We start from the raw sequence: 18034 nt of genomic DNA on the forward strand, positions 1-18034 counted from the left end.
GTTGAGGGTGAGTGAGGGTGAGGGTGAGTGAGGGTGAGGGGTTGAGGGTGAGTGAGGGTGAGGGTGAGTGAGGGTGAGGGGTTGAGGGTGAGTGAGGGGTGAGGGTGAGTGAGGGTGAGGGTTGAGGGTGAGTGAGGGTGAGTGAGAGTGAGGGTGAGTGAGAGTGAGGGTGAGTGAGGGTGAGTGAGGGGTTGAGGGTGAGGGGTTGAGGGTGAGTGAGGGTGAGGGTGAGGGGTTGAGGGTGAGTGAGGGTGAGGGGTTGAGGGTGAGTGAGGGTGAGTGAGGGTGAGTGAGGGTGAGGGTGAGTGAGGGTGAGGGGTTGAGGGTGAGTGAGGGTGAGTGAGAGTGAGGGTGAGTGAGAGTGAGGGTGAGTGAGGGGTTGAGGGTGAGGGGTTGAGGGTGAGTGAGGGTGAGGGTTGAGGGTGAGTGAGGGTGAGGGGTTGAGGGTGAGTGAGGGTGAGTGAGGGTGAGGGGTTGAGGGTGAGTGAGGGTGAGGGTGAGTGAGGGTGAGTGAGGGTGAGGGTGAGTGAGGGTGAGGGTGAGTGAGGGTGAGTGAGGGTGAGTGAGGGTGAGGGGTTGAGGGTGAGTGAGGGTGAGGGGTTGAGGGTGAGTGAGGGTGAGGGGTTGAGGGTGAGTGTGGGTGAGGGTGGGTGAGGGTGAGGGGTTGAGGGTGGTGAGGGTGTGAGTGAGGGTGAGGGGTTGAGAGTGAGTGAGGGTGAGGGTGAGTGAGGGGTGAGTGAGGGTGAGGTTGAGTGAGGGTGAGGGGTTGAGGGTGAGTGAGGGTGAGTGAGGGTGAGGGGTTGAGGGTGAGTGAGGGGGTGAGGGTGAGTGAGGGTGAGGGTGAGTGAGGGTGAGTGAGGGTGAGGGTGAATGAGGGTGAGGGTGAGTGAGGGTGAGGGTGAGTGAGGGTGAGTCAGGGTGAGGGTGAGGGGTTGAGGGTGAGTGAGGGTGAGGGTGAGTGAGGGTGAGGGGTTGAGGGTGAGTGAGCGTGAGGGGTTGAGGGTGAGTGAGGGTGAGGGTGAGTGAGGGTGAGGGGTTGAGGGTGAGGGGTTGAGGGTGAGTGAGGGTGAGGGTGAGTGAGGGTGAGGGGTTGAGGGTGAGTGAGGGTGAGGGGTTGAGGGTGAGTGAGGGTGAGGGTGAGGGGTTGAGGGTGAGTGAGGGTGAGGGTGAGTGAGGGTGAGGGGTGAGGGTGAGTGAGGGTGAGGGTGAGTGAGGGTGAGGGGTTGAGGGTGAGTGAGGGTGAGTGAGGGTGAGGGTGAGTGAGGGTGAGGGGTGAGGGTGAGTGAGGGTGAGTGAGAGTGAGGGGTGAGTGAGGGGTTGAGGGTGAGTGGTGAGGGTGAGTGAGGGTGAGGGTGAGGGGTGAGGGTGAGTGAGGGTGAGGGGTTGAGGGTGAGTGAGGGTGAGGGGTTGAGGGTGAGTGAGGGTGAGGGTGAGGGGTTGAGGGTGAGTGAGGGTGGGTGAGGGTGAGGGTGAGTGAGGGTGAGGGTGAGTGAGGGTGAGGGTGAGTGAGGGTGGGTGAGGGTGAGTGAGGGTGAGGGTGAGTGAGGGTGAGGGTGAGTGAGGGTGAGGGTGAGTGAGGGTGAGGGTGAGTGAGGGTGGGTGAGGGTGAGTGAGGGTGAGGGTGAGTGAGGGTGAGTGAGGGTGAGTGAGGGTGAGGGTGAGTGAGGGTGAGGGTGAGTGAGGGTGAGTGAGGGTTAGTGAGGGTGAGGGGTTGAGGGTGAGTGAGGGTGAGGGGTTGAGGGTGAGTGAAAGGGTGAGGGTGAGTGAGGGTGAGGGGTTGAGGGTGAGGGGTGAGGGTGAGGGTGAGGGTGAGTGAGGGTGAGGGGTGAGGGTGAGTGAGGGTGAGGGTGAGTGAGGGTGAGGGGTTGAGGGTGAGTGAGGGTGAGGGTGAGTGGGGTGAGGGTTGAGGGGTGGTGAGGGTGAGTGGGGGGAGGGTGAGGGGTTGAGGGTGAGTGAGGGTGAGGGTGAGTGAGGGTGAGGGTGAGTGAGGGTGAGTGAGGGTGAGTGAGGGTGGTGAGGGTGAGTGAGGGTGAGTGAGGGTGGGGGTTGAGGGTGAGTGAGGGTGAGGGTGGGTGAGGGTGAGGGGTTGAGGGTGAGTGAGGGTGAGGGTGAGTGAGGGTGAGGGGTTGAGGGTGAGTGAGGGTGAGGGAGGGTGAGTGAGGGTGTGGGTGAGTGAGGGTGAGGGTGAGGGGTTGAGGGTGAGTGAGGGTGAGTGAGGGTGAGGGGTGAGGGTGAGTGAGGGGGTGAGGGTGAGTGAGGGTGAGGGTGAGTGAGGGTGAATGAGGATGAGGGTGAGTGAGGGTGAGTGAGGGTGAGGGTGAGGGGTTGAGTGAGGGTGAGGGTGAGTGAGGGTGAGGGGTTGAGGGTGAGTGAGGGTGAGGGGTTGAGGGTGAGTGAGGGTGAGGGTGAGTGACGGTGAGGGGTTGAGGGTGAGGGGTTGAGGGTGAGTGAGGGTGAGGGTGAGTGAGGGTGAGGGGTTGAGGGTGAGTGAGGGTGAGGGGTTGAGGGTGAGTGAGGGTGAGGGTGAGTGAGGGTGAGGGGTTGAGGGTGAGTGAGGGTGAGGGTGAGTGAGGGTGAGGGGTTGAGGGTGAGTGAGGGTGAGGGTGAGTGAGGGTGAGGGGTTGAGGGTGAGTGAGGGTGAGGGTGAGTGAGGGTGAGGGTGAGTGAGGGTGAGGGGTTGAGGGTGAGTGAGGGTGAGTGAGAGTGAGGGTGAGTGAGGGGTTGAGGGTGAGTGGTTGAGGGTGAGTGAGGGTGAGGGTGTGGGGTTGAGGGTGAGTGAGGGTGAGGGGTTGAGGGTGAGTGAGGGTGAGGGGTTGAGGGTGAGTGAGGGTGAGGGGTTGAGGGTGAGTGAGGGTGAGTGAGGGTGAGGGTGAGTGAGGGTGAGGGTGAGTGAGGGTGAGGGTGAGTGAGGGTGAGTGAGGGTGAGGGTGAGTGAGGGTGGGTGAGGGTGAGTGAGGGTGAGTGAGGGTGAGTGAGGGTGAGGGTGAGTGAGGGTGGGTGAGGGTGAGTGAGGGTGAGTGAGGGTGAGGGTGAGTGAGGGTGAGTGAGGGTGAGTGAGGGTGAGTGAGGGTGAGTGAGGGTGAGGGGTTGAGGGTGAGTGAGGGTGAGGGGTTGAGGGTGAGTAAGGGTGAGGGTGAGTGAGGGTGAGGGGTTGAGGGTGAGGGGTTGAGGGTGAGGGTGAGGGGTTGAGGGTGAGTGAGGGTGAGGGGTTGAGGGTGAGTGAGGGTGAGGGTGAGTGAGGGTGAGGGGTTGAGGGTGAGTGAGGGTGAGGGTGAGTGAGGGTGAGGGGTTGAGGGTGAGTGAGGGTGAGTGAGGATGAGGGGTTGAGGGTGAGTGAGGGTGAGTGAGGGTGAGGGGTTGAGGGTGAGTGAGGGTGAGTGAGGGTGAGGGGTTGAGGGTGAGTGAGGGTGAGTGAGGATGAGGGGTTGAGGGTGAGGGGTTGAGGGTGAGTGAGGGTGAGGGGTTGAGGGTGAGTGAGGGTGAGGGGTTGAGGGTGAGTGAGGTAACCTGGCATGGTAACCTGAAAAAAATGTGGGTGTGAGCCATGTGAAGGGGTCTGCGGTGAGTGTGAGACCCGAAAAGGCAGAAGTCGGGAAGGAGAGGCTGCGGGTAAGGGTGTGCACGAAAGTGAATGTGCACAAATGGGGCCATGCGGTGGGCGACCAAAGCAGAAGCGGCTGGCAGAATAAGCGGGCCAAGGCCGAGAGTCCACTGGGTGCACGCGTCCTACCCGGAAATGACTGGGGGACAGGTGGGGAATGGCATGGTAACCTGAAAAAAAGGTGGGTGTGAGCCATGTGAAGGGGTCTGCGGTGAGCGCGAGACCCGAAAAGGCAGAAGTGGGGAAGGAGAGGCTGCGGGTAAGGGTATGCACGAAAGTAAAATGTGCACAAATAGGGCCATGCGGTGGGCGAACAAAGCAGAAGCGTCTGGCAGGATGGTGGTGCCGGAATAAGCTGTGCACATGTCAGGCCATGCTTCGAGTAACTTATAGAGATGCGGCTGACAGGATAGTAGGGTTGAGAGCAAAAGCGCCGAAGGGGCGCCTGTGTATATGCTGCTAATAATTAAAAAATGCATATGAGAACTGTATTATCGCAAATGATGGAAAAGATATCTCACCTGAAAGAAAAACAAGAAAGGAAACAAGACGGAGGGCATTGCTGTGGGGAGGGGGGGGAGGAGAAATGCACACGGCGGCAGGGGAGGGGGCGGAGCGGGGAGAGCGGCAGGAGGGTGTGAAGCAGCCGGGGCCTTTGAAGTGAAGCTAAGCTTCACTTCAAAGGTGTGGGAGGAGTGCGGCTGATGGAACAGACGGCGATTTGGTGATGTGCACGCGCATTTTAGGTCAATGCGCAAACGCATTGACCTAAAAGCCACGGGCACAGCACCAAATCGCCGCAGTTAGGTAAACTTTGTTTAAAGCCCTATAGTCTCGCTCTGCTCAATGCGCATGCGCATTGACAGGCGAGACCTAAAAAGGAAAAGATCACACATGAGATTTTCAACGATTAATTACATTTACATTTTTCAGAAACTTTATAATATTACATACATATATTAAGAAGTTTGTATCACGGTTGCTCCAAAGAGTGCATAGAAAAGTATTCATGTTCAAAGTGATAAGGAAAAGAAAAGGAATGGTTGTTACAAAATACTTTTGTACAATTTACAGTATAGGCTCAAGGGCCTCGAGTCAGCCAATGTAAGAATGCCTGTTTGAAAGACCAGTTATCTGCGCAAAAGCAATAGTCCATAGTTAGGAACTGGTGGTAACTGAATCCTAATGCACCATTCATAAGGGTCTATGTATACAACCCAGGCTTGAAAATCGATGTCGACGTTTAGACCCGACTGATGCATGAGGTGAATTTAATCCTTGCCTACAGATCTTCATCAGGACAGTAGTGAAGAAATGAAAGGGTAACCTATAGTAGTGCACACGCACGGGTGGCAAGTAATGGGGCCCAACTCAGATACACCCGTGAAGGGGCCCAAGCCTCCTAATCTAAAAATGTTTGATGTAATTTAATTATTCTCTCAACAATCAGCTAACAAGTAGGAATCAGCTGGGGCACATAGGATACATGTAGGATTTTCAAAAATGATTAATCAGGCCTCATCGCTAATAGCCAAATTAATTGAAACTGCGCCCAGAAAAACAAATAAATCATAATGGAATCTCTCTGGGTCATCCGACCCGACTTTCAATTTGACTTTCAATCCATCGGATGATCCAAGGAGAATCCATTATGATTCATTCGATTTTCTGGGCGCAGTTTCAATTTGGCTATAAGTAATGAGGCCTGATTAGTTTGGCTTAATCATCTTTGAAATTGGTGGTAAATACGACTGTTTTGTGACCAAATTTGCTGTTGTAAAACAATCCTACATCTTCCTGCGATTCGCTATTAGGAAGGGACACCCTTGGCATGCCCCTTCCCAATAGCGACTCGGGAAACCTACTTTGCGAGTTGGTAACAGGATATCGACTCGCAAAATAGGTTTGGTACATGCTACAACCCTTTTTAGCGTTCACAACTGGACCAATTTCCCATTTACGACCGCTAAAACGGTTGCACATCTGGCCCCTGGTCCATAATGAATTATTTTCAAGGGCTTTTCAGCCCTTTAAATTATTGAACTATTCTGCAATGTTGATAATTTGAAACAAATGCTGTGGTTTATCATCACTATTTCTTTACTAACATCCCGTGTGTTTCAGTATGTCACCCTGCATATATGTCGATAGGTCATCTTGCCTAGTACTTTATTTCACAAGCTTTTAGCTGAAGGATGCTTAAGTTAAAACTACTGTACATCTGGTCCTCATCACGTCTTTCCTACTTAAAACCACTCTGTGTAGGTCCTGGAGAAATCATTACATTTTGTATAAGCCAGAAGATTTAAACTAAACACATCTTTTTAAGTCCTGGAGCTGAATTTTAGAGCATTCTGTCATGTGTGTGGAAAACATCAGCTCTTTCTATAGAAAAATGCAAATACTATGGGCTTCACTGTAAAGTTATGAATGCGCACTGAGACATGTGTTAGCTATTATAAACGAGATCGTATCATGTCCATGAGAAGAGTTGTCATAGAAACTAAAAATACACTTTCTAAAAGCCTGCAGAGCATGGTTGTTTCTCCCCTGGAATTACACAAAAGAAAGAGCAGTTTATACACAGTACACATGTCGGACGTGTGTGACTGTCCGTTGGGAATCACAATAATCGATTTACACTTCTAAATCCATTTAGCAAGACTTGATATCACAGTAATATTGTGAATGCTACAAGGAAGTCAGTTCTGATTGGCAGGGAGCGGGGATTCCAGGGTGGAGATCTTCTGGAAAGTTTTAACACACTGAAAAAAACTCATGTTATTCACACACTTTTTATTGGCCCCTCCTCTGAAAAAGGTCAGAGAATTACTTCAGTGGAGGACAGGAGTACTTCCCTTTCCAAAGTGGAATGGGAAAAGAACATCCCAAAAATGTATGGGGGTGTATGGAACAGTGTTTCTCCAAAAGGGAAATATGATTCCCCATGAAGTAAAAAGACAACAATGTTAACATGAGCAAATGCGATGTCAGCAAGAATCTACATGTGCATTTGTAGTTCAAGTTCAAGAATTTATATAGCGCACTACTCACCCATAGGGTCTCAAGGCGCTTGGGGAGGGGGATCATTATTTATCAAATATCCAGGTTTTAAGTTCTTTTCTGAAGGAGATGGGGTTCTGTGTAAGGCGGAGGTGAGTGGGGAGAGAGGGGAGAGAGTTCCAGGTCTTGGCTGCCAAGTAGGAGAAGGATCTACCTCCCATGGTGGATCTTTGGATACGCGGAACTGCAGCGAGGCCTTGACTGGAGGATCTTAGTTGGCGGGTGGGTGTGTAGAAGGATAGTCGAGTGTTGAGGCATTCGGGCCCTAGTTTGTAGAGGGCCTTGTGTGCGTGGGTGAGGAGACGGAATGTTATTCTTTTGTTGACGGGAAGCCAGTGGAGGTATTTCAGGTGGCCGGTAATGTGATCTTGGCGAGGGATGTCCAAAATGAGTCTCGCTGATGCGTTTTGGATGCGTTGGAGTTTTTTCTGTAATTTGGCTGTCATTCCGGCGTAGAGGGTGTTTCCGTAGTCTAGTCGACTCGTAACCAGTGCGTGGGTGACGGTCTTTCTTGTCTCGGTGGGGATCCAGTGGAAGATTTTTTTGAGCATACGGAGTACGTTGAAACAGGAGGATGAGACGGCGTTGACTTGTTTGGTCATCGAGAGTGAGGAGTCTAGGATAAAGCCAAGGTTGCGAGCGTGGTCTGTGGGTATGGGTGCTGAGCCCAGATCCGAGGGCCACCATGAGTCGTCCCAGGCAGAGGGGGATGATCCTAGGATGAGCACTTCCGTTTTGTCTGAGTTAAGTTTTAGGCGGCTGTGTTTCATCCATACGGCTACTTCTTTTATGCCTTCGTGAAGATTGGTTTTGGCGGTCTTGGGGTCTTTGGTGAGGGAAAGGATCAGCTGGGTGTCGTCAGCGTAGGAGATGATGTTAAGGTTGTGTTGACGCGCGATGGAGGCGAGTGGACTCATGTAAACGTTGAAGAGGGTGGGACTGAGTGATGATCCTTGTGGTACACCGCAGATGACTTCGGTGGCCTCTGATTTGAAAGGGGGAAGTCGGACTCTCTGAGTTCTACCCGCTAGGAACGAGATGATCCAGTCCAAGGCTTTTCCTTGTATGCCGATGTTGCTGAGGCGTTGTATGAGGGTGCTGTGACAGACAGTGTCGAAGGCGGCGGAGAGGTCGAGTAGAATGAGGGCCACTGTTTCTCCGTTGTCCAGTAGTGTTCGGATGTAGTCTGTTGCTGCGATGAGGGCGGTCTCGGTGCTGTGTTTGGCTCGAAATCCGGACTGTGAGGGATCGAGGGAATTGTTGGATTCGAGGAAGGCGGCGAGTTGGCTATTGACGGCTTTCTCGATGACTTTGGCCGGGAATGGGAGGAGGGATATGGGGCGGTAGTTTTTAAGTTCAGAGAGGTCTGCTGTGGGTTTCTTCAGGAGGGCGCTGACTTCGGCATGTTTCCAGCTTTCTGGGAAGGTAGCAGAGTTGAAGGAGCAGTTGATGGCATCACGGAGATGGGGTGCGATGATGGAGTCTGCTTTGTTGAAGATGTGGTGGGGACAGGGGTCGGTTGGCGAGCCAGAGTGGATGGAATTCATTAGGCGGATAGTGTCTTCAGTGTTGATTGGGTTCCAGGCGCTGAGGTTGTTAGAGGGCGGTTTAGGTTCAGAGGGGGGTGGAGAGGATTGTTCGTTGGAACTGTTTTCGAAGCTGTTATGTATGTCGGCGATTTTGTTGTAGAAGAAGGAGGATAACGAGTCGCAGAGGTCTTGGGAGGGAGTGATGTCATTTGAGGCTGCGGTGGGGTTGGCGAATTCTTTGACGATGTTGAATAGTTCCTTGCTGTTATGTGCGTTGTTGTCGAGTCGATTCTTGAATGCTGATTTCTTGGTGGATCGAATCAGCTGGTGGTGTTTGCGGGTGGCTGTCTTGAAGGTGGTCATGTTGTCAGTGGTTGGGTTTTTTCTCCATGTTTTCTCGAGAGTACGGCATAGCTTTTTGGATTTCTTAAGGTCATCGTTGAACCAGGGGGCCTTTTTGCTGTCTTGTTTGGTGTGAAGGTTTTTCAGGGGTGCTAATTCGTCAGCGCTGTGAGTGATCCATTGTTTGAATTTGATGGCAGCTTGGTTTGGGTCCGATGAGGGGACGGGTGGGTTTTGGTTGAGCGATGAGAGGAGTTGGTCGGTGGTGATTTTGTTCCATTTTCTTCGAGGAATAGGTTGTGGGGGGTTGTGGGTCGAGGTGGTTTTGTAGCTGAAGTGAACGCAGCTGTGGTCCGTCCAATGGAGAGCTGTGGTGCGGTCGAAGGAGATGCGTTTGCTCGAGGTGAAGATTGGGTCGAGCGTGTGTCCGGCTACATGGGTGGGGGTGTCAACAAGTTGTTTGAGGCCGAGATTGGCCAGGTTGTCAAGAAGGGTGGTGGTGTTGTTGTCGTTTTTCTTTTCCAGGTGGAAGTTGAGGTCTCCTAGTAGAATGTAGTTCTCGGAGGCGAGGGCATGTGGAATGATGAAGTCAGTGATGTCTTCGCTGAATTGTTTACGTGTTCCTGGAGGTCTGTAGATGAGGGAGCCTCTGAGTGTGGTCCTAGGGTCGGTGTGGATCTGGAAGTGAAGGTGTTCGGCGTTTGCAAGGTTATCATCGGAGCTGGTCGTGATTTTGATGGAGTTCTTATGGACGATGGCGATTCCTCCTCCTGTTTGGACGGTGCGGTCTTTTCGGATGATCTTGTAATTGTTTGGGATGGCTATGGCGATGTCGGGTGTTGATGATGCGTTCATCCATGTTTCAGTAAGGAAGGCGACGTCCGGTGATGTAGTGTCGAGTAGATCCCAGAGTTCGGTGGCGTGTCTGTGGATCGAGCGGGTGTTAAGCAGGATGTACTTCAGGTGGTTAGATTCGGAGTTGTGTTTGGGGTTGGTGGATGTGGTATGGGTCTTGATGCTGGTAAATTTGCAGGAGCGGCAGGCGAAGGGACCGTGGGTACATCCTTGGACAGCTTTGTCGCATTGTGATGTGCGTCCGGTGTTAAGGGCTAGGAGGGTGGCGGCGTCATACGTTAAGCGGGATGAGTGAGGTTTGCGGGGGCCGGGGGGTCTGGCGCTGGGCGAGGTCCAGGCGCGGACGGGCGTAGACGGGCTTACCTTTGGCGCGACTGGGGCGCGATCGCTGTGCGTGAACGCTGCGCGCAGAGGTATTGGTCATAAGTGGATAGTGGAGGGTGAGGGGCGAGGGATGGTCAGCTGGGAGGCGGGAGCTGGGCGGAGATCTGGGCAGGCACAGTTTGTACAGTTTATTACACATGTGCAAATGCTTAAGACTGAGAGTACTTCTAGTAAGATGGAACTAATGCATAGTCTAGAAGTACCTGCAATCCTTTGAAAATTCTAAATAATGCAGGAATAAAACTACAGGTGTAAGTTTTGAACTTTTTGTGAATTGAGCACAGACTGAGTGAGAGGGAGGGAGAGAATAACAGACAGAGATGAAGACTTGGACAGAATATATAATGCCAGGAATATATCTTTAATCAGTGCGGCAGGGGCAGGAGAAATGGGGCCTAGGAGTTTAAGGAGTCCACTATTTCCCGGTTAAGGCAATTGTTTTACTATCCAATCGCGTGGGGGAAGTCCCTTGTTTCTTGATTGTATTAGGACCCAGGGCACTCTTCCTACACCACTATACAATGGGTACTATGTATTATGCTTCTATGAACCATTGAGCCGAATAATTTGTAAATGTTACTGTAAACCTATTCTGTCATTAAACAACATAACCAGTGGTTTCCTGCTATGTATCTTTTATATTACATGTTAAATTATTGTAATGTATTTTACAATAAGTTAAGAATTTGACTTTAAGACACCTGAACATATTGCATTATTTACTGTGATTTGGCTTGCACAAGGTAAGGTTCTGGGTTTTGGTTTGAGGAAACATAAGCGTAAAGGAGCCGAGGAACCTTCTCCTGCTAAACCCTTTGCTCATGAAAATATGTCTCCTACTCAAAGGAGAACATAGGTTTACTACTCCTCTTCTAAAAACTCCCTTTACAAAACATTTCCTGACTATTTGTTTTTTTGGTTGATTTTTTCTATCATCCTTCTGGGTTGCTTTTCTTTGAGAAATAGATTCTCTTCTGATAAGAGGTGTGCCACTCAGTACGTTTTTCAACTATCATGCATTGCTAGTTAAAAATACAAAAAATATGCAACGGTGCAAAGTTCTAAGTGAATGGGACTTCACACAAATATTACATCTTCTCCATTTTAATCATTTTGTACGCTAGTGTGATTTTGTACACCTTTCCCTTGAAAGTGTTAAATGAGCTTTGAAGAAAAGCTATACAAAGCATGCACTAGTGTATACAGCGCTGACGTCTAGAAGGGATCTACTTATTTTGAGGACAGGAGATGAAAGAGAGAGAGAGAAAAGAAAAGTTATTTTGTTTTGAGGGCAAGCTATATTGCAAAGTTTTATTTTCTAAGAGAATGGAAGCAAGGTATGAATGATTTCACATGCAGGAAAAAACTACGCTTGGGTGTAGTCGAAGGGAAAACAAGCAACTGCAAAATATGTAGATGTCAATGAATGGATATTACATAAACTTACCACACAAAACTCCTAACTGCACTAGGGTGACACACAACTCTTACCTGCACTAGGACGCCACACAACCCTTAGTTGTACCAAGGTGACACACAAGCCATAACTGCATTAGTTTTGCACACAACTTTAAGCTGCACTAGAATACTATAAAACTCTTACCTGTACTAGGGGGACACACAACCCTTAGTTGCACTAGAATGACACACAGCCCCTAACTGCCCTAGGTTGACACCCATTCTTAATTGGATTGGGGTGACACAAAACCCTTCACAGCAGTAATGTGACTGATAACCCTTAACCACACTAAGGTGGCGCAAGAGCCCTAACTGAATTAAGGTGAGACAACCCTTAACTGCACTAGGATGACACACAACACTTAGTTGCACAAGGGTGACACAGACAACCTGTAGTTGTGTTGTGGTGAGACACGGCCATTAACTGTAATAGGGTGGCACACAGCTCTTTTTAACACCCCTTAGCAGTCATTTAAGAGCAATAAGAGCTACCTTTAGAAGGTATCCCAAGGACCCTATAGAGAAAACGTAACTTTAAGGTCCATTATGAGGATCTAGACCCACAAAGGCCAGCCTCTATATGGTCATAGCAGTCATGCTGTTCAAGAAACTTCCAAAGTCTTGCAGCTTCGAGTCATGACGTCTAAGGGTCTATATAGGGTTTGGCATGTTATGACTGAGTAACCCGTCTGCTAGAATCGAAATGAGACATTAAGACCAAGAAAAAAGATCATGTATATGGTTTGACCAATTTTTCCCCATACAAATTAATCATTTCATGAGACAAAGGGAGCCCTGCCATTCCAGAATGCTTATATCTTTCAATGAGAATGTTGATAGGTCTGAGAATCATCCTGAGCTTCTGTGACAGTTTCTCTTAAGTGACCTCTCCAAGTGCCTTTCTGAGACGTGCAAATGTACTACCCCTGAAATGAACACAGACAAAGTCCCTGTGTGGCCACAAACTCATAATCTGCCAGAGTTGCTCCCTTCACTTTGAACTCCTGAGGCTAAGCTTCTCCAGCAAGAATGGATTTTCTTGCATTTCTCTGTTCCCTTTTCCCATGCAGTGCAATCCCTTCAGTTTATTTTCCATTCATTCCACACATGGTGATTTTGGCACATAAGTCCGAGTGCGTTTTTAGGAAGGTTCATTCTGTGAAACCAATAATTGGTATTTTGCTTGTTTATTAGGAATCTGGGAAGCGTCACATTCAATAGAAAATGTGATCTTAATTTGTAAAACCCATAAAGCACAATGCCCATACTCAACCCTACTACAAGAAAAAAATGATCGAAAATAAAAGGGTGGAGGGGTTCACATTACAAAACAATAACAGAAAGAAATGTATGTTTTCTAGACTGTGAGGGCAAAGCAATGCGAAAATCATCCCAGAAAGATGAAATTGCCTTACCTGAAAGGTGAAGTTGACTGGCTGGAAATGACACTCCAAATCTTCCAACAGAACAAAGTTTGATGCATCCACTGATTCACCATAAATAAAGGAGGATGGAGACACGATTCTGAAAGGATGACATGAGTGAGGTCAACACAGCGAACCACTCTAGAAACCAATGAGTCAAGAGAGCCATGTTCTGGATTCAAATCTCATTTCTAGAGTCACCCCTCCCAAAACTACACTCTTGAGATACATGACATACATAGAATAGTAAGGAAACTTCTGTCCCTTAGAAATTTCTTGACCACATAAAGGTCCTAGCCAGGGAATGTTTATAAAGTGACAGAACTGCAATCTAGTGATAATGGAGTCACGTTTTCCTTATAATACACTGTATTCTGTAGCCAGTTTAAAACAAACCCGGTCCTCTGTCCCTCCTTATTCATTTTGAAGGGAATTTGCACTCCATAATATGTGACCCGATTTGGGGGCCTATTAGGATGATGCGTCATCCTATCAAGGTTTGGGACCGCCCGCCATAAGGGTGGGGGTCCCGTGGGGGGAATTATGATGTGCCCGCCACAGTGGAGGGCACATCCTGCATTTTTAGCATTGTGGCGGGCGGTGCTCTCTGCACCGCCCGCCACAATGCTAAAAATGCTTTAATTCATTTGCATAGACAAAGCGGCAGGCACCGCGCGGTGCCTGCCGCTTTGTTTATGCAAATGAAGGGGGTACCACAGGTACCCACTCCCGTGTGTACCCCCCACCTCTCCTTCACTCTGGGGGCCCGCAGGGGGCCCCCAGAGTGAAGACCGCATGCCTTTCCGTGGCGGCATCGCCGCCGCGGAAAGGCATCTACAAAAGCCCATCATAATATGGCTGGCGGTGTCTATTAGACACCGCCTCCATATTAAACTTTTTCCACCCTGGTCGCAAGGCGACCGGGCGGAAAAGCGGCGGACGGTCTTTCCGTCCGCCGCGGTCCCCCCGCCATCCTAATATGGTGGGGGAGGGGGGGAATTCAGGTGCGGATGGCGGGCAGATTGCCCCCGCCAGGCTGGCGGTGGTTACCGTCAGCCTGGCGGGGCATTCCGCCCACCATCCTAATGGGCCCCTAGATTAGGAAACAGATTTCTATATGGTCTTTTATTTAGGATCCACAGTGACCTTTCACCTCCCCCACAACATGCTACTCCAGGAGTAGTCTATCATAATGTGGGTCTATCATTTAACAGGAACAAGTGAACGAGCTTGTTTTTTATGAATTATGGTCATCTGCTCAGTACAAAAATATAACCTTTTTGAAGCAGAAATTAACGATATATTTGTGCACAATTTGAAGCCATCTACATTGGAGTTAATAATGTCAGCTGCTGTTTGGCTAGTGCTTTTAATTGAATGGCATTTTTGGATCATCATTCAGAGTGCTGCCTTTGTGACATTCCTCGCCTTAACATGGATCAATATGTGAATGTACCCATAGTGGCCTTTGAAGAGGGTCTAATTATTGTAGTAATTTTACTATTTTGTAATTAAGCACATTTCTGTAGTTACAACATCACTAATAAGGTAAAGAAATCCGTATTATATTATCCCTTAGTGTCCAGTAGTAGAGTTTATGTCCTGATTCAAAGCTCATCCATTCCATTTGCTATATAGTCTATGGAAGTCACCACAACTAAAAGATGTACCATGGCTAGGCTACCAGATAGGCAAAAACACTAATGTCTTCTCCACTGATGTTGGATTTATGTTTCCTGCATCAGCATCTTCAACCCAGATATTTACCCAGTCATTGACGTGTCCACTTCATGCATCAGAGGCACAGTCAGTGTGAGAGTGTTGTCAAGTAGAGATTCGGCTCGTTCAAGGTTTCCACTAGGAGAAAAAACAATGTGTTAATTCACTACAGTATATCTTTGGCATACAAAAACAACTATGCCACCAACTTTGGTGCCGAGAGTGGACATCAAAGATATCTCAGTATCCCAGATTCACCACCTACAAATTGTGGCAATGTTCTAATTTCTCTAAGTTCCTAAATAAGAATGACTCACTATCTAATGAAGCTAGTAAGGTAGCTCAGTGAGTTATTGTGCTTGCAGCAGACCTTTGTGTGCTAGATACATGCCACAGACCCATATCAGCCATTCGGCCCCCATCCTTCTGAATTCATAAAATGAGCATATTTGAGATTTGTGACAGAGCACTGGTTTTTTAAAATGTAACCAGGATTATAGAGGTGGCCGTTCAATAAAAGCAAGGTGTAGCATTATTATTTGATTGCCAACACTGTAATGGTTCAATAAAGAGTTTTCATGAAGAAGACAATGGAAGGGAAAAGTATCTATTTATGTGTCAAAGGACAAGGGCAATTGAATGAAAGAGACACATATAACCAACAAATAATGCAAACCAGTTAGGCCTGACTGAAAGGGTAATTTAACTATTACAGCATTAGCATCTGGACACAATCAGAGGTACTCAGAAATGGTACACTGCCCAATTGTACACGGGAAAAAGTAACAGCTACAGACTCTGCATACGTCTATCATCTGGGCCACAAAACCCATATCCCACAATCCTCAGAGTACAAGGTGAGGCCTCTCAGAAGCCACTTATAGAAATTATTAACAAATCATTGGCACACAGTGACATGCAAATGCATAGGTCCATGTCACAAATCTGTGGTTGAAATAGCCTTGATTACCAGTAAAAGACCACCCAAAGGGGGAACCAGGGTGTCAACCCAGCAACACACTCTGTCACTAATTGCTTGGCATGTACATATTTTAAATTGAAACAAACAACCTCACGGATCATTTGTTTTCATGAAAAAGTTGCGATATTACTATTAAACCTGCATCCTTAGGGTGGTCTTCCCCAAAACGTTTTTCTTGCTTACCTCAGCTGTTGGCTGAGTCTTTATGTTGGCTTTGGACTCTGAGCACTTTATCACTGCTGACCAGTGCTAAAATGTATGTGTTTCTCCCCTAAACATGGTGACATTGGAGTATACATTATTGGCATATTTAGTTTACCTATAAGTCCCTTGTAAAGTGGAATACCATATACCCAGGGCCTGTATTATAAATGCTACTAGTGGGCCTCCAGCAGTGGTTGCGCCAAGCACACAAGTAGTGTTTCAAACCAGTCTCATGCCTGCCATTGCAAGGCCTGTGTGTGCAGTTTACTGCAAATTTGACTTGGCAGCCCTAAGGACAGGGTGCAGTGAAAGTAAAAGGTAGGGCATATATTTGTAAGTTGATTGGCCGCACTTGATTGGTATGTAATTTAACGTTTTGCTTCGGAATATTGAATGCAACAACAGCATTTGTTTTAGGAAGCTTTTAACAGCCAAAATCCCGAAACAATATAATACTCAGATAAAACACAAGTATGTGTTTTGCATGCAAAGAGTGTTCATGTGCTCCTTACTAGAGCCTTGCCCCAGCGGGCACAATTTTGACCCCATGAACCCGCCTTTGGTAAGCGCATCTTGCAGTCTTGAGCCAGACTTGTCACCCACCTTTCGTAAACCCCTCACAAAGGGTCTTTTCGGCCTGGGCAATGTTTCTATTGAACTTACAGCAGTCATCCATTCAGGGCTTTAAGTAGGGGGGGCTGAGCCCCCCCAGTTTTTTTTGGGAGGCCTCGAAAGGGGGCTCTATTTTCAGGCCTCAAATGCCAAAGTTAGGCTGAGCAGACGTCCCGGTTTTTGTTTGGTGTTACTAGAAAGGCATTTATCTGCCACAGAAGTCTTCCATCCCTGCCCTGCGAGCCACTCACAAAAAGAAAGTTTGAGAGCTGAAAAGGCAGCGGTCAGAAAAGAACTGGCTCAAAGTGTTTTGTCTAATCAAAGAAAAAGACAACAGCAAGCTATGGCGATACATTAATAGCCTGACGCCCAGAGCCGAGCGCAAGGAAAACAGTGTCGCAGGGAATGTGTGGGAACAATACGCAAAGAGGCTGTACACCTGCGGGGTAAATGAGACTAACGCTGGCAGTTTAGCGTGGTCGAAGGCGGCAGCGGAAAACATCAAAACTCAAATCGCACCGAATGTCGCTTTAGGGCTAATTCAACCGGCTAAGTACACAGAGGAGGAGACTCTGAAATATATTAGAGCTATAAGAACAGACGGGGCTCCTGGTCCAAATGGAGTACCAGCCCAGGTTTTTAAAACTGCCTCAGCCTTTTTTTCAACGATACTCACCCCGCTATTCTATTATTCATTCGCCACAGCAATCCTGCCAACATCTTGGAAAGGCTTGATCCTAGTTCCTATACACAAGAAGGGTGACCACTCGAACCCGGCTAATTACAGGCTCATAGCCCTTCTTGATATAGAAGCCAAGGTATACGCCCGCCTACTGCTAAGGGACCTGGAGGCCTGGGTGGATAAGAATGGCATTCTCCCGCCTACACAGACTGGATTTAGGGCCAATAGTAGCACCTTGGATAATATTACAGCGCTCTCCTATCTTGCGAAGCAAGCTAACAAGAGGAACAAGTTGCCCCTGTTTTGTTGTTTCATAGACTATTCCACCGCTTTCGATCGAGTAAACAGAAGTCGGTTATGGGCAAAACTAGAAACTTGGGGCCTCCCTCAAGCCTTGCTAAAAGCCATAAAAGCACTCTACGAGGGGACATGGGTCCAGGTGAAACTAAGTCCAACAATCACAACAGCAAGAATTGACACCAACTCTGGACTAAAGCAGGGGTGGTTACTGGCCCCCCTACTGTTCAACCTGTATACAGCAGACATGGGGCAAGCCTTAAAAGACGCTAATTTAGTACCTCCAAGATTGGGAAAGCTGGTCCTGGGAACCCTGCAGTATTCAGACAACACGGTGGTAATGGACCACACCAGGGTGGGGCTCCAAAGAGCTTTGAACAGTCTTGCAACACACAACAAGGAAAATAGTCTTCAGATCAACGAGAGCAAGACAAAGATTGTAATCTTTGGTAAATACCAGCAGAAAAAACGAGCAACATGGTCCATGGGGGTGCACCGAATTAGAACAGCCTCATCATACAATTACCTGGGAGTCTGGGTGTCAGAGAGAGCCACCGCAGTCAAACATCTAAAGGAGCTAAAACCAAGAATAGATAACATAATTCTGTCCCTTAGACGTCTAAGCCATCGCCTAGCCAGTCCCACAGTAGAACCGATGTTGACTGTACTTAGGGCAAAACTGATCCCCTCTATTACGTATGGTCACATTGCCTATCCAGGTGCATTTGAGAAAGCGATCAAAGCAGCCCAGGTGAAAGCGTATAAGCTTGTGCTACAGGCCCCAAGCTAGGCAAGGAACAACAGGCTAAGGCTAGAAATAGGCTTGAAACGCCCAGAGCTGGTACTACAGGGGGACCTGTTAAAATACTACATCAGAGTACT

At 48.7% G+C, this 18034-nt stretch overlaps 1 protein-coding gene across 1 annotated transcript in view; it reads right to left on the bottom strand.

Moving 5' to 3' along the window:
• The window catches only part of ITGA9 (integrin subunit alpha 9), a 913294-nt gene that overhangs the window by 174979 nt on the left and 720281 nt on the right, over positions 1-18034 (bottom strand). Inside the window, exons 21-22 of the mRNA XM_078688268.1 lie at positions 14424-14513; positions 12648-12756 (exon numbers count right to left, since the gene is read on the bottom strand). Of these exons, the coding sequence (XP_078544394.1) occupies positions 12648-12756; positions 14424-14513 (199 nt within the window). The remainder of the gene's footprint in view (positions 1-12647; positions 12757-14423; positions 14514-18034) is intronic.

The sequence above is a fragment of the Lissotriton helveticus genome, chromosome 4_1, assembly GCF_964261635.1.
Source record: "Lissotriton helveticus chromosome 4_1, aLisHel1.1, whole genome shotgun sequence".
Lineage (NCBI taxonomy): Eukaryota > Metazoa > Chordata > Amphibia > Caudata > Salamandridae > Lissotriton > Lissotriton helveticus.